This window comes from Pelobates fuscus, chromosome 5 (assembly GCF_036172605.1).
Source record: "Pelobates fuscus isolate aPelFus1 chromosome 5, aPelFus1.pri, whole genome shotgun sequence".
NCBI classification, from domain to species: Eukaryota; Metazoa; Chordata; class Amphibia; order Anura; family Pelobatidae; genus Pelobates; species Pelobates fuscus.
In genome coordinates this window covers 283,424,388-283,441,563 of record NC_086321.1, presented here as the reverse complement: position 1 = coordinate 283,441,563, position 17,176 = coordinate 283,424,388, and the positions used below count along the sequence as shown (strand labels likewise).

At 44.4% G+C, this 17,176-nt stretch overlaps 1 protein-coding gene across 1 annotated transcript in view; it reads right to left on the bottom strand.

The window, feature by feature from the left end:
- Positions 1 to 15,632, bottom strand: part of MEF2B (myocyte enhancer factor 2B) — a 30,548-nt gene extending 14,916 nt beyond the window's left edge. Inside the window, exons 1-2 of the mRNA XM_063457297.1 lie at positions 15,568 to 15,632; positions 3,462 to 3,665 (exon numbers count right to left, since the gene is read on the bottom strand). Coding sequence (XP_063313367.1) covers positions 3,462 to 3,665; positions 15,568 to 15,621 — 258 coding nt within the window. The 5' untranslated portion in view covers positions 15,622 to 15,632. The remainder of the gene's footprint in view (positions 1 to 3,461; positions 3,666 to 15,567) is intronic.
- Positions 15,633 to 17,176: the final 1,544 nt, after the last annotated feature.

The window sequence follows — 17,176 nt, the reverse complement described above, 5'->3', positions numbered from 1 at the left end:
GAAGTGGCCTGGGTACAATGTCCCTCAGGTTTTAACCCTTCACATGTAAACATAGCAGTTTCAGAGAAACTGCTAGGTTTACATTTGCGGTTAATCCAGCCTCTAGTGGCTGTCTTCCGGACAGACACTAGAGGTGCATCTGCGACGCTGGAGGCACATTTCGCCTCCATCACGCAGAGTGTCCATAGGAAAGCATTGAGAACTGCTTTCCTATGGACACTTTAAATACGCGCGCGGCCATGCGCATTCAGCTCCAGTGACGTCGGACGGGGGAGCTGACGTCAGTCAGGGAGGAGAGGTCACCAGCGCCGAGGGAGCCTGGCACTGGATTAAGGTAAGTAACTGAAGGGATTTTAACCCCTTCAGCGCCACGGGAGGGGGACCCTGAGGGTGTGGGCACCCTCAGGGCACTAAAGTGTCAGGAAAACCGCTTTGTTTTCCTTACACTATAGTGATCCTTTAAGAGTTTAAGGGGTTATTTTGGCCTGGGGAAGCCAATGGTTATACACCTATGCTCTAAACCAGGAGTAGACATACTTTGCCACTCCAGATGTTGTGGACTACACCTCCCATGATGCTTTGCAAGCCTTAATGGAGATGTAGTCAAAAAACAAAGGGAGTGTCGAAGGTTCCCTACCCCTGCACTAAACCATAAATATATAATACAGTTCCTACCCCATAAATATAATATTTAATGCTCTCATCCAACCCCCTTCCTTCCACAGTTCCTAATAAATATATTACAAATATAATTCCCTCACCCCTGTAGCCCCCTCTATTTACATTTCCTTCTATACACACACACATATATATATAAAATATTCATTGAGCCACAAATATAAATGTAAAAAATATAATCATTGCCTCATCTCAAATTCCCAAGTCACATCTTTCCCGTCCCCCCTCCCCCTATCTAATACACTGCTGACCCCCCTCCCCCTAATTTACTGCTGTCACCCCCTCCTCTAATATACTGCTGACCCCTCCCTCCCCTTATACACAGTTGACCCCCTCCCCTAATACATTGCTGCCCCCTTCTTCCCCTCCCCAATACATTACTGCCCCCCCTCCCCAATACATTACTGCCCCCCTTCCCCAATACATTACTGACCTGTCCCCTTCCCCAATACATTACTGCCCTCCCCTTCCCCAATACATTACTGCCCCCCCTCCCCTCCCCAATACATTTCACCCCTCCGCAATACATTACTGCCCCCTCCCCCCTCCCCAATACATTACTTCCCCTCCTCCCCTCCCCAATACATTACTGCCCCCTCCCCAATACATTACTGCCCCCTCCCCTCCCCAATACATTACTGCCCCCCCTCCACTCCCCCAATACATTACTGCCCCCCCTCCACTCCCCCAATACATTACTGCCCCCCCTCCCCTCCCCCAATACATTACTGCCCCCTCCCCTCCCCAATACATTACTGCCCCCCTCCCCTCCCCCAATACATTACTGCCCCCCTCCCTTCCCCAATACAGCCCTCTCTCCCCTCCCCAATACATTACTGCCCCCCTCCCCTCCCCAATACATTACTGCCCCCCCTCCCCTCCCCAATACATTACTGACCCCCTCCCCTCCCCAATACATTACTGCCCCCTCCCATCCCCCCAATACATTACTGCCCCCTCCCATCCCCCCAATACATTACTGCCCCCTCCCATCCCCCCAATACATTACTGCCCCCCTCTCCCCTTCCCCAATACATTACTGATCCCCCCTCCCCAATACACAATACATTACTGTCCCCCCTTCCCCAATACACAATACATTACTGTCCCCCCTTCCCCAATACACAATACAATAGGTCCCCCCTCCCCAATACACAATACAATAGGTCCCCCTCCCCAATACACAATACAATAGGCCCCCCTCCCCAATACACAATACAATAGGCCCCCCTCCCCAATACACAATACAATAGGCCCCCCTCCCCAATACACAATACAATAGGTCCCCCCTCCCCAATACACAATACAATAGGTCCCCCCTCCCCAGTACAATAGCCCCCCCCTCCCCAATACACAATACAATAGGTCCCCCCTCCCCAATACACAATACAATAGGTCCCCCTCCCCAATACACAATACAATAGGCCCCCCTCCCCAATACACAATACAATAGGTCCCCCCTCCCCAATACACAATACAATAGGTCCCCCCTCCCCAATACACAATACAATAGCCCCCCCCTCCCCAATACACAATACAATAGCCCCCCCCTCCCCAATACACAATACAATAGGTCCCCCCTCCCCAATACACAATACAATAGGTCCCCCTCCCCAATACACAATACAATAGGCCCCCCTTCCCCAATACACAATACAATAGGTCCCCCTCCCCAATACACAATACAATAGGTCCCCCCTCCCAATACACAATACAATAGGTCCCCCCTCCCCAATACACAATACAATAGGTCCCCCCTCCCCAATACACAATACAATAGGTCCCCCCTCCCCAATACACAATACAATAGGTCCCCCCTCCCCAATACACAATACAATAGGTCCCCCCTCCCCAATACACAATACAATAGGTCCCCCTCCCCAATACAATAGGTCCCCCTCCCCAATACACAATACAATAGGTCCCCCCTCCCCAATACAATAGGTCCCCCAAGCCCCTTTATTCTTACCTTCAACAACAGCTCAGGGAAGAGAGGCCGCGATGCAGTCTCTGTAGAGCCGCCGCCGGGCAGCCGCCGGATGTGACGTCATGTAGTCATTTGCCGCTCACATCCGGCGGCTGACACAGGAAGTAGCTGTGCCCTCGCACAGCAAGCAGCAGCGGCCGGTGCAGGTGTGGCTGCGGCCGTGCGGTTGTGGCTGCGGCCGCACGGCCGCATAAGCAAACAGAAAAGATTTTTTTCATGTCTTGTGGCTGAGTGCAGCCACATGTCAAAACGGCCCCAGGGCTGGCGGCCTACCGGGAAATTTCCCGGTATCCCGGTAGGCCAGTCCGGCCCTGGGTGGAGGTGGGAGTTTGACTCTGTGAAACAACACTGGATGTCCTCACACTTTGCATGAAGATGTCGAGTATCTTGTAAACCCTGTGGGAAAGTATTGAGTCAATGCTTTGGTGTGGGGAAGGGTGATTTGTGTGTGGCATTCGCCACGCATGCGCCACGCATGCGCAATTGGTTCTTGGATCGTGCTGACATCATCGTTGGAGTCTGATCAGGTAAGAGAGTAAGATGTTTTTAACACCTTCTTGGCCAGGTTCAGGAGCAGAGAGGGCCACAGAGGAAGAAGGACACTGTAGTGTTAGGAAGGCAGTTTTGTATTTGCAACACTATAGTGTTCCTTTAATAAATTAAATACAAATCTTGGTGCACACCATATTGAAATGGGCTGCACACACACCTATGGTCACAAATAATCTTCTAAAGTGTTTATTACATGAGGTCTGACACCTGTTTTCTACATATCACAAGGTAGATGATCACCTACCTCCAGGATGTCTGAGTTAGTCCGGCTCTCATGAGGCTCGGTGTACTCAGTGTATTTTAGGAGCACATGGTCCATGTCAGTGCTAGCATACTGGAATAATCGATTGGACCCATTGAAAATGATGAGTGCAATCTCACAGTCACACAGGACACTCAATTCGTATGCCTTCTTCATCAACCCAAACTTCCTCTTGGTGAAGGTGACCTTAAAAGAATAGAAATTAGAGTGGTTAAAATAATTCCTTTTGAGATATACAGAGCTTACTGCTATGATGGGCTTGTGATAAAAGGGCCTCCTAAAAATCTGATTGTCAATGTGTTATTTTTTATATATGTTATACTGTTTTAGTGTATAACAGATCTCAACAGCAATAATAAAGCAATGTGTCTTTAAATATTACAATAAATGTGTTTTGAAAGGAGTATTTGTTAATAAGATACATTGTTCTTCTTCCAAATTGCATTTTAGTTGCATACTTTTTTTATTAGTAAGTCACCTAAAATTTATGAGAACGGCCCGCTTAATCCCTAGAATTAAAGTAACCCTATGTGTCCATTTGAAATGTTGAGAAGTATGGCAATGTAACACCTGTGAGGGAGATTTCCCCCACTTTATATAACCAGCAAATTGCAAAAAAATAAATACCTAAATTACATAATTTAGGTGAAAATAACCAAACACTTCTATAGCAGATTTGGAGACTTTTTCCAGATCAGCTATTTTTGTTTAAACTTTGCTATTCAGCTTTGGATTCACTATAATTTAGAGGTAAGTAAATAAACTGTGTGAGGAAGCAACATGGTTTATATACTGTATAGCATCACCTCTGCCAATCTCTTGCAACAAAGAGATGGAGGGTTAACCCCTTAAGGACCAAACTTCTGGAATAAAAGGGAATCATGACATGTCTCACACGTCATGTGTCCTTAAGGGGTTAAAGGGACACTATAGTCACCAGAACAACTACAGCTTATTTAATTTGTTCTGTGGAGTAGAATCATTCCCTTCAGGCTATTTGCTATAAACACTGTATTTTCAGAGAAAATGCAGTGTTTACATTACAGCCTAGTGAGAACTCAACTGGCCACTCCTCAGATGGCTGGTAAAGGTGCTTCCTGGGGCAGTCCTGCCTAGTGTGCAGCACTGCCATTCAGTGTCTCCACCCCCTGCATGCAGACACTGAACATTTCTCATAGAGATTAATTAATTCAATTAATATCTATGAGGAGATGCTGATTGGCCATGGCTGTGTTTGACTTGTACTGGTTCTGCCCCTGATCTGCCTTATTGACAGTCTCAGCCAATCCTATGGAGAAGCATTGTGATTGGCTCAGATTACCACTTCTTATTATGTCAACAGCCAGAGGCAGTTCAGGGGCAGAGACAGCAGCTTCAGACTTGAATACAAGTAAGATTTTACTATATTTAGGGACGCAAGAGGAGGCCAGGGGGCTAGATGGTGGTTTTAACACTCTAGGGTCAGAATATGTTTGTGTTCCTGACCCTGTAGTGTTCCTTTAATAATGAATTCCTAAGTTCTGTATCACAATGACTGTGCCTCCCCTTAATGAAGGACCGAAAAGCCAATTTCATTGCTAAAAGAAAGTTCCATTCACCAGCAGGATTTGCTGAATTAATACCCCCCATTAACTAATGTATTTTCATTATATTGCAATTAATAGTAGTAGTTTACTTAAGAAAACCAAAAGGAGGGCCGTGGCCTGGACCTGAACGTGAGTGGTCGCATGTATGGTTAGCTCCGCGGAATTTTGGCCCTCTCACAGCTTACAAGACCCATTAACATAAGGAGAACGGTGCCCTGATCATGTCCCACCACAAGGGCAGGCGGGCGATGACAAAGCAGGAGAATCTGCATTTCTTTGGTGCCAAGCAAGGGCACGCAAAAGGCGCTCATCAACTGGAGGACTCCCAAGATGGTGCCGATACGGACCACGAACAGGCCGTGCATCCGGAATCCCCGGGATTCATACTCACCACGGACAGCCTGCAGACATTACACCAGTCGTTTACAGACCTCCGAACAGACAGCCAGAAGTTGAGATCCCGCACCTCTGAGTTAGAAAACAAAAGGGAGGCACACGCGGAGGCCCACAACCACCTCGCCACTAAAGTGGAGGAAGCATGGGACAGGATCAACAGGTACGAAGCTAAACTGGCAGACATGGAGAACCAGGCTCGCTGTAGCAATATGAGATTAAGCAATGTGCACAAACACGTAGGCCCACACGACCTACAGGCCTACGCTACTGCACTCTTCCACCTGCTGATCTCAGACCTACCCAAGACATGTTGCTGATGGACTGCATCCACAAAGTAGCCAAGACACAATACTTACCTCCTGATATACCCAGAGACATAGTCCTCTAGATGCATTATCATCACGCAAAGGAGGCGATCCTTAAATCCAGTAGAACAAAAAAGGACTTACCTCCTGCATACCAGAAAACAAAGATCTTTTTCAGATATTTCCGCCACCATGCTCAAAAAAGGAAGACCTTCAGCACAAGCACAGAACTGCTCCGGTACAACAGCATAGCGTATAGGTGGGGATAGCCGACCAAACTACTGGTTCAACGCAACAGCTCTCTCACTGCCCTCAACACCCCTGAGGACGGCATACAGAAACTGAATGATTGGGGAGTCAAAACACCGGACAATCTGCCTGAGACCTCAGCCAGCGTATGCTACCTTCTGAATGGAAGAAAGCACGCAAATGAACAGTTCACCTTGTGGCAGACCACCGCAAATAATTCTCCAGAGTTTGCAAGTATAAGTTGCTGTTCCTATCTACTTTGTACATACTTAACAGTCATGATGTAGACTATATCACTACTAAGTCACTATGGGGCACACAGCCGCATATAATTCCCCAGAGTCTACAAGTATAAGATGCTGCTCCTATTTAAGTTGTACACATTTAACGGTCATGGTTTAGTTTAGATCATATCTAGATGTAAAAGAAACGGTGTCTCAGATAACCTTAACTGGCACCTTAAGGCATAGCACATCCACATGACTGAGACACACCGTAAGCGGTCGTATAGACTGTCTAAATTTGGGTCAAAATATCTACCACACACATTCAATGAGGGCCGACCTCACGGAAGCACTCCCCCAGGATCGAAGCTATCTGCTCCGACCCCCATGGCGCCTCATATAGGTGCCTAGCCACCGCTCTGGCTTTTTGGGTTCTATTTACTTGTTTGCTTCTTCCTTATTATGTGTTTTATTATCTACTAGGTCTCCGATGCGGGATGCCTGGGACACATGAATATGCTACAGAGAGACACACAGCGAGGAGTCTGCCTGGCTCGACCAAGCTGGGGAAGGCAGTGCATCAACATGGAAAAATGTCAACTGATATTACACAAATACTTCACACACCTACCACCATAAAAATCTATAGCCACAATGTGAGGGGATTGATTCTTCCGGTGCAGCGACACCTACTGGGGAGAGACCTAAGGCAAAGTGACGCTGACATAGTGTGCCTACAGGAGACACACTTCAAAAGGAATGCCCACCCTTTAGAAGTAAGAAGGCCCAACATTTAGAAGTAAGAAGGTAGCATTTGAACTACTCCTAGAGGATAAAGATCAGGATGGCAGATATGTAATCATAGTGGGACACATAAACAATGTCCTGTACACCATTGCTAACCTCTATGCACCCAACACCAACCAAAGAAACTTTCTGCACAAGATAACACACAGGGTTTCAGTAATCCAACAAGGCACAAACATAATATGTGGGGACCTGAACCACGTCCTGGACTCCACTTTAGACCCTACACTCTCTCACACTATTCCTAGATATAAACTGCTCAAATGCCAATCTGTGGCCTTGGTGAAACTGTCCATACACCATTATTATAATGCCTGGAGAGTCACGCACACAGAATACAGGGATTACACCTATTTCTCGTCAGTTCATAATACCTATTCTCGGATAGATGGGTTTCTAGTGGGAGGTGCGGCGTTGGGGCAGACAGTCGAGGCAGGGTGAGACAACTTCTGTGGTCAGACCATGCACGTGTGGAACTGATCCTTAAAGACACTTATGACTTCAAACATAGGAGCCTGTTGAGGCTTAACGAAACCCTCCTGACAGACCCTGTCTTCACAGATGATCTGTCTGACTCCCTACAACGCTACTTCACAGACACACAATCTGGCAACCCAATAAGGCTGTCGCATGGGGACAAGTGCCATACCTTTGACGCAAGACGCAAACTCAACTGTTAGACTGTCAAAAATAACTTTATACCCTAACAGCCCAAAATCAGGTCCATCTGACCCCGCAACTGTGGAAACAAATGTCCCTCATACGCTAAAATCTATGCCAACACGCACTTCACAAAGTGGGGTACCATTTGAGGAAGCTTAAAGCGGCTCATTACTCCCAGGGGAACAGGGCGGGTAAATTACTGGCGCTTCGGCTTAAAAAGAAACAACAGGCACAAAAGATAGGCACAAAAGATAGCATACCTAAACTCCAAGAAGGGGGGGGGGAAATACTGACACCTACAGACATTAGCAATGAATTTGCAAACTACTATTCCGATCTCTACAATCTTCAAGACGACCCAAACACACACAAGCAATCGGACTCGGAAATATCTACATATCTAGACAAAATAACACTGCCCACTCTGACAGCACTACAACATGACACCCTGTCCCAGCACATCACCCCAGAAGAGGTTATTGCGACAATAAAAACCTTTCCAAAAGGCAAAGCCCCGGGCCCAGATGGCCTCGCCAACCCTTACTATAGCAAATTCCGCTAAGGGTTGGCACCACGACTAGCGGGAGTCTTTAACAAAGCCATACAAGTGGAGTCACTCCCTGAGGAAATGCAATTGGCACACATTATTACCCTTCCTAAACCAGGGAAACCACCGATAGCACTCCTCAATACGGATGCCAAACTCTATGCATTGAGACTCGGACCTCTACTCCCCCACATTATACATGACGACCAGGTGGGGTTTGTGATGGAACGCCAGGGGGCTGACAACACCAGAAAGGTCCTCAGCATAATGCATAGCCTCAAAGCATTAAATGAGGGAGGGCTGCTGAAATCCCTAGATGCAGAGAAGGCCTTTGACCGCGTGGGGTGGAAGTTTTTGGAGGCAGTTCTACACAAATTCGGGCTCCCTGTGAGCTTCATCTCGACATTCAGGGCCTTATACTCAGCACCGACAGTGCGAGTTTTAAACTCTGGATTTGTCTCTGACCAATTTAACATTACTAACGGCACTAGACAGGGCTGCCCCTTGTCGCCCCTACTTTATGTGATGGCATTGGAACCTCTGTCGTCAACAATCCGAGCGAACATACACCCTGAACCTCTTCGCAGACAATATACTACTGACACTGACGCAGCCACATATCTCACTACCTAACCTACAACAATGCATACAGGACTACAACACAGTCTCCTATTACAGACCCAACTTAACAAAATCACATGCAATGGGTGTCGGCATTCCTGGGCACCTTATACAGACCCTGAAGACATCCTTTAACTTCTATTGGAGGGAAGACTTTGTAACCTTTTTAGGAATACGACTTACCAAATCGACACACTGTATAAACATAACTATGAGAAGCTATCACAGGAGATCACCCAGACGCTCCAGTCATGGGGTAGTGATTTTCTATCCTGGCACGGATGAGTGGAGGCATTTAAAATGTCCATATTTCCAAAATTACAATAGCTATTAAATAAAAACTCTCCAGATCCCTATCCCTAAACACTATCTAGTGGCCTTACAAAAAGCCATTACACAATTTGTGTGGGCGAACAAAAAGTCCAGGTTCGCAATTCACACTCTAAAGAAACCCACTTCAAGGGGGGGATGAACTTTCCAGATATAAAATTATATTATAAGGCCACACTCCTCTCCACTGTGGCAACTACACACATAACAACCAAAGCACCCCAATGGGTGGACATTGAATCTCACTGGTAATGCAGGGCTGGATTGCACCACCTATTTTGGGTACTGAAAACACAGAGACCTGCGATGCCACAAATACTGGCACCAACCACACTACTGCTGAGCACGTGGGACACCTACCACGAACACATAGGGGGACCTAATGCAATATCATTGGCCACGACAAGCATATACCTGAGGAACCAGACCTTTGACTATGTCACATGGATGACAGCGGAATGTACACATGTACACCATCTATATGAAGGGACCACTCTGAAACAGTTCCCAGACCTACAGACGCAATTTCACCTCCCTAACAGGGCACTTTTTTCTTATTTGCAGCTCAAATCCCTCCTGCAGCCGACTATGAACCCATGCTCTCCAAATTTTACACATTGTGCCTCACAGGAACACCACACAGAAAAATTATCTCGATAATTTCCGCAATACTGCTTGAGAGTAAATCTGAGTACACTGACAAATTCATGCAAGCATGGCAGGACGATCTTGGCTCCACAGATCAGTGGAGCCAAGCATTCACAATACATAAAGGGAACACAGCGTGCATCACACACTTTGAACAAATACGAAAATTACAATACAGGTGGTATTTAGTCCCAACGAGACTGGTACACATATATCCTGGCACATCCAACAAGTGTTGGAGATGCAGGTCTGAAATAGGCTCAATATACCACATATATATGGTAGAGGTTAACACAGTAAAGGAGTTTAAGCATGCGTGGGATATGCATAAGGCTATCCTAACTATAAGATAAGGCCAGGGAATTATGAAAGTATTTAAAAAATTGGGCAGACTAGATGGGCCGAATGGTTCTTATCTGCCGTCACATTCTGTGTTTCTATATGGTTGACATGCAAACTTATCTGCCCGTACTGGACAATGGTGAGTGAAATTCTTACCCACTTACTACCTATGTCCCTAGAGTTGACACCTGAGGTGTGTCTCCTGTATATATGGCCTGAGAATCTAGGGAAGGTCCACGCTAAACTACTGTTCCATACATTAATAGCTGCATGCACCCTCATTGCCAGAGCATGGAAAACACAAGAAACACCCTCTAAACGCATGTCCAAATCCAAACGAACTGGGACTATGAGCTAATGGCAAACCGACAAATTAGAAAGGGAGGTGCGACAGAGATGGCAGGACAGATATGGGAAAAATACTGGCTGACAGTGGGGAAACCTAAAGTGAGTGACATGTAGAGCTAACACGAGATTGAGGACAAACGATTGTTCATATGTCCGATACCCCAACAACAGTGAAACAGGGACACAAAGAGTTCAACGGAGTACCACACCGCACACTACACACCACACATCATGCCTGGGTGACATTGGGCACAAAAAGAAAAAAAAGAAAACATTTGTAAAAAAAAAAAAAAAAAAAAAAAAAAAGGGTCCCTCATCGGAACTCCACCCCTCTATTTACACACTCAGAGCTGTAAAGCTAATAACGAAAAATGACACCTCTCACCAGATAGATGCTGGCTACTGGCGGTAGCCTTAATACAATACACTACAACCCACTTGTATATATGTTTACCGACACTCCCCCTCTCCCCAACACAGTGCTGAATGTGAAGTTCAGGGTTGGGAAGGGTAATATCAACTAAGAGAGGTCTGAGTTGGGAAATCTACTAGACTGCACCATGAATATGATACAGATCTAACGATATAACCATGAGTGATGTCCTGCAACAAAGTTTACACAATGCGTATCATGTAACCCTTTAACATGATTAACCACCCCTAGCATTCCTTTCTGTACACCCGCATACTGCTATAAACCAATAAAAATAGTCATATTAAAAAAACAAACAAAAAACTAAACAAAAGGAAACCACCTGAGATTTACAGAGATCAGCAATGTTCATGATTGGATGAGATGAAACCCTGACCATCACATTGCAGAAACTATTCCCCACCAGAAAGCAATTTGGAATTTTCCGTGTGTTAATTGTTATGTGGTAAATGTAGGTGCCACAGTATGAGATAATATATTGTAATATCCTGCAGAAAAAAAAAGAAATATAAAGATACCTCTGAATCCCAATTGTTTTATGCAAATGCCCATTATCTGTATTACCCAATTCTGCTACTTCTATTGGTTTCAACTGCAGCACTGTGCACATCCTGAAAATATCTGCAAGAAGAGTTATGCAGTTCCTCTGTTGTAAGTAGCTTCATTCATTAAAACAGTGCGCACCATGTGGCTATAGCTACTTGTTGCTAGTCAAATATTTGTAATGATTGTTCTCTTGTGCATTAAAGAGACACTATAGTCACCAAAACAACTTTAGCCAATTCACAGAGGTAGAAAAGTGGATAGCGGATAACAAACTCTTCATAAACACCTACAAAACTATTACAATGATCATTGGAACTGTACCTAAATTACATAAACTACAAAATCAACAATTGTGTATCAGAATAAATTCGAATAGCACACTGACAGCAGTCTGCTCTTTTTAATATCTATGTATGTTGCTAGACCCCAATCTATCTTTTGGCCTTCACACTGAAAACATCTCTTCAAAACTAGGTGCCCTGTACAGAAACAAATCCTGCCTAAGCCCTACAGTAAGGAAACAGATAGTGCAACAAATGCTAATGCCGGTCATTGATTAAGGGGATGTAGAGTATGCACCCGTACCCAGGGCCGGTGCAAGGATTTTTAGCTACATAGGCGAAGATGCATTTTGACCACCCCCGCCTCCCCCCCAAAAAAGTGCATCTTCACCTGTGTGTCTTGTAACCCCCCCGTTTTGGGTTTCTTACTTTCTTACCCTCTTTAGTGTTTCATATCCCCTCTTTTGAATGTATTACCCCTTTTGTGCTTTAATGTATTTTATTCCCTCTTTAGTGTGTCTTACAACCTCCTTTGTATGTCTCTTACTTACACCCAGCCCCTTTTTGTGTCTCTTACCCCCAGCCCCTTTCTTTGTTTTTTTCTCCACCCTCTATGTGGCCATTTCTCCCCCGAGTCCGTTTTGTGTGTCCCTCCCCTCCAGATATGGAGGCAGAGACATATAGACACACAGGCAGAAACATACACAAACAGTCACACAGAGACATACAGACACAGTCACGTAAAGACGTAAAGGCATGAAGACACATACATACATACATACATACATACATACATACAGAGACATACATACATACAGAGACATACATACAGAGACATTCATACATACATACAGATGCATACAGGCGGCCAAACCCTCATCCTCGGTGACACTGCGCCCTCAAGGGGAAACTCCAAGGTCCCGTTACCTGGCGGGGGTCATCCCGGTCTCCACCAAGCAAGCACTTACCTCATGATTGCTACTTGGCGACTACTCTTAAGGGACCTGCAACGTGGTCTCTCCAAAATGGCGGACTCCACAGAAACCATCCGAAGCTGGGAAGCTACTTTCCACGCAGCGTATGAAGCAATATGTCAGCATTTCTGGAGGAGCCTGGAGGCCAGACAGACACACTCCCAAGACACAGCATATACACAAAGCACTGGTTTGGCGCCCTCCTCCAAGGCGGGGAGCCAAGAAGGGCCATATACCCGACCGCAGTCCACACACCATCACCTGGGATCCCGATATATGGGTGAGGAGGGCCCATGGACTTGGAAAAATGGTTCCCGCTACCACCGGCGGCTGCAATGATGCCGCATGACATGGCACCATGGATGGCACAAATCCTCTCAAGTACAGAGTGGAACCCAGCCTGTCCGCTACAGGCATAGGGTGATAAGACAACACTCACGGAGTCCGTTGCTCAGTGAGCTTACACAAGCTGTTGCCTTGGCCAAAAGTCACTGACCCTGCTTACACTCCACCACAACCTGCCACATGTCTACCCCCTCCATGGAACATAACAAACAGGGTGCATACACTGTGCCCAGAATATATACTGCTTGGTGGCCCTTTACTCCTGAGTATTATCTTGTCATGTCAGCATGCCTACATGTTTATCTTTACTCGTTTTGCTTGTTTCTGCCTGACTCACAAGTATATCTATTTTCTATTATTAGCACTATTTTCTCCTTAGCATGTATCCGCTGGGCCTGTCTGCCTGCCTTTCCTCCCTGTCTCCCTCCCCTTACCTCAGTGTTGTCACTGACTGACTCACTCCTCTCACTTGTGTTCCGGGCTGGCTCCACTGTATAGGCGCCGCCATATTAAAGCCAGCCAGCAGGGGGAGCCCGTCCCTGCCAGCATCGGACCGCAGGGGACTCTGGGGGAGGTGAAAGTCGCACCCCTCCTGACATCATCAGGAGGGGGCGGGCCCGGGCGGCACAGCACAGACTTCACCTCCTCTGGGACCAGACCGTCTGTGGAGGGAGCCAGCAGCCAGGAGAGCAGGGCAAGGTAGGCTGCGGGCGGCTGTATAAAAATCCAAATCCCTAGCCAGTGGCTGGGGATTCGGATTTTTGCGCCCCCCCTGCTTGGGCGCCCTAAGGCGGCCGCCTGGGCCGCCTTATGGACGCGCCGGCCCTGCCCGTACCGCAAACCCACCTTAATAAACTTAATACGTTATATAATTCGTTCTGCTTTTTACTAGAATGTTATTACTTTACCCACTACTGTGACATGTTAAAAGAGCTAAACTGGCTGTTGCTGGAATCCCAACGCACTCTTCATCTTTCCAGCCTTGTGCATAAGAGCATTTCTGGGAAGCTCCCACCCTACCTAAGTAGAATGCACTCACTGGCTGTTCCCACCTCCTTTAACCTCCGATCCAGTACTAGCACGATATTTAGTATACCGCAATACAAAAATAAAGTGGCTCAGTAATGCCTTCACATTACCTGCATGTATATACATACATAGGTTAGCGTACCCACGCACAAAATGTATCCTCAAATGTTCTCTATCAGCATTCTAGCTAGTCACTTTCATGTAAAAATGTATGACATTGCTTGTCTAGACCAGAACATATAGTTCGGTATTTTCTTTATTGTAACAAAAAATGTGCCTAGTATCTGAAATCACATCTGTATACTCATCTGTTTAATGCTCCGTTTGCATCAACCGTTGTGGTAGTGCAAACCTGACTGTTATTTCATACAGAACCTAAATAAAGAATTAAAAATATAAAAAAAAATAAAAAATAAAGTGTCTCAATCCTACTTTCCCTACAGAGCAGCGCATTTATGGAATAACCTCAGGGACACAGTGAAATCTTCATTCAATCTCAAATCTTTTAAGATATCTATGGTAATATACCTCAGCACAGAATTCACCTGTCATGGTTGAATATATTTATTACCTGTTATGTTTTAAATGTATATATGTGTGTATATATATATCTATAGTGCGTATATTGTATTTTTGTAATATTGTATCCTATTGTTACAATGCAATGTTTTGTGGACCCAGGACATACTTGAAAACAAGAGAAATCTCAATGTATCCATCCTGGTAAAATATTTTATAAATAAATAAATGAAAGTGTATAGTTCATGCCTCTGAGGTTTCACTGCTCAATTATCTGCCATTTAGGAGTTAAATATTATTATTATACTATTATTTCTGTCCATGTAGCCCTAGCAACACCTGCCCTGGCTGTGACTGACACAGCCTGCATGAAAACAACATGGTTTTAGATGTTGTTTACTTTAAATGTTTTTATTTCCTGCTCTGTAAATTGAACTTTAATTGCATACAGGAGGCTCCTGCAGGTCTAGCAGGCTACTAACAGAGCAGGAAATGAGAAATTCTAAATTAAATTTCAATATTTCCAATAAAGGAAGTGTAAACATTAGATGACTCTTTACAAGAAGTATTTAGAAAGGTTGTGCAAGTCACATGCAGGGAGGTGTGGCCAGGGCTGCATAAATAAAATTATTTAACACGTAAATGGCAGAGGATTGAGCAGTGAGACTGCAGGGATATGATCTATACACCAAAACAGCTTCATTAAGGTAACATTGTTTTGGTGACCATGGTGTCCCTTTAACCCCTTAAGGAGCAAACTTCTGGAATAAAAGGGAATCATGACATGTCACACATGTCATGTGTCCTTAAGGGGTTAAGCCTATTCTGTATTCAACTTCCCCTAATATTGCAGCTATAAGGGCTGGCCTCTTTTGAGGATGCCCCCTTCACATACCTGTCTGTTACGCTGGTCCAGGATACGAGCTACTTGTATTTTTTTTCTGCCCATCAGGATGTACTGCTAGTCGTCTTCAAGAAAAAAAAAATACCTTAAGAAAACAAAAATAATAGAGTACATGTTTAAAAGTCAGGATGGCAGGAAAGCAGATAATATTAATACCAAGCAACATAGAAATCCAGGCTTTAATGACAATAACTTCATCCACATTTTCACATTTCCAATATCCAGCCTTCTCTTCTGGATTTACTGTTTGGACACAACATTTTCAGCTGACATCATTTAAGTAACCAATTAATTGATAGATTCATACATTTCAGATGCACTGTACTGACTATTGCAATATCAGAATCATGGTTGACAGATTATCTGCTATTGTGAGATGTGCAATAAGACACCCCTCACCTGGCTTTCCCTCAGCCTGTTTAGACATGTCCAAATTAAGATAGTACTGAGACTGAGTCAATATTTTTCATAGATAAAAAAATATATGTAATTTATTCAATCAATGTAGAAATACAGTTGCAAGAAAAAGTATGCGAACCCTTTGGAATTATATGGATTTCTGCACAAATTGGTCATAAAATGTGATCTGATTATCATCTAAGTCACAACAATAGACAATCACAGTCTGCTTAACCCCTTAAGACCGCAGGACGTACTATGCTGTCCTTATTTGGGCGGCTCTAAACGCCGCAGGACGTTCTAACTGTATTTTGATATTAATATATATATATTGATATAAAAATACACGTAGAACGAAATAATATATATGTATATACCTAAGTATATACGTATACATCACTATATGTATACCTATATATAAATAAAAATAATTGTAAAAAAATTATATACATATATATATCCACACACGTGTATATATAATAATTTTACATATATATTTATGTAATAATTTTACATAATTAGGTATCCTAATTAATTACAATTAGCGGGACCTGCCTAACAACCCAGGCCGAAAGTATAGGGAATTTAATTTGCTAGCATTATATTTAACCCTATAACTTTCCAAGACACTATAAAACCTGTACATGGGGGGTACTGTTTTACTCGGGAGACATTGCTGAACACAAATATGTGTGTTTCAAAACCGTAAAATGTATTACAACAATGATATCGTCAGGGAAAGTGAAATTTATTGCATTTTTCGCACACAAACGGCACTTACACTGACAATATTTTTGCTGTAATACTTTTTACTGTTTTGAAACACAAATATTTGTGTTCAGCAAAGTCTCCTGAGTATAACAGTACCCCTCATGTACAGGTTTTAGGGTGTTTTCAAAAGTTACAGAGTCAAACATAAGGCTTGTGTTTCAGTTTTTTCACAATGAAATTTGCCAGATTGGTTACGTTGGCTTTGAGACCGTATAGTAGCCCAGAAATAAGAATTACCTCCATAATGGCATACCATTTGCAAAAGTAGACAACCCAAGGTATTGCAAATGGGCCACTTAGTCACAAACACTGGCCAAAATTGGCTTTCAAATTAGTTTTTTGCATTTTTCACACACAAACAAATATTAACGTTAACTTTGGCTAGTGTTTGTGACCAAGTGGCTACTAAAAAAGACTGGACATACCCCAT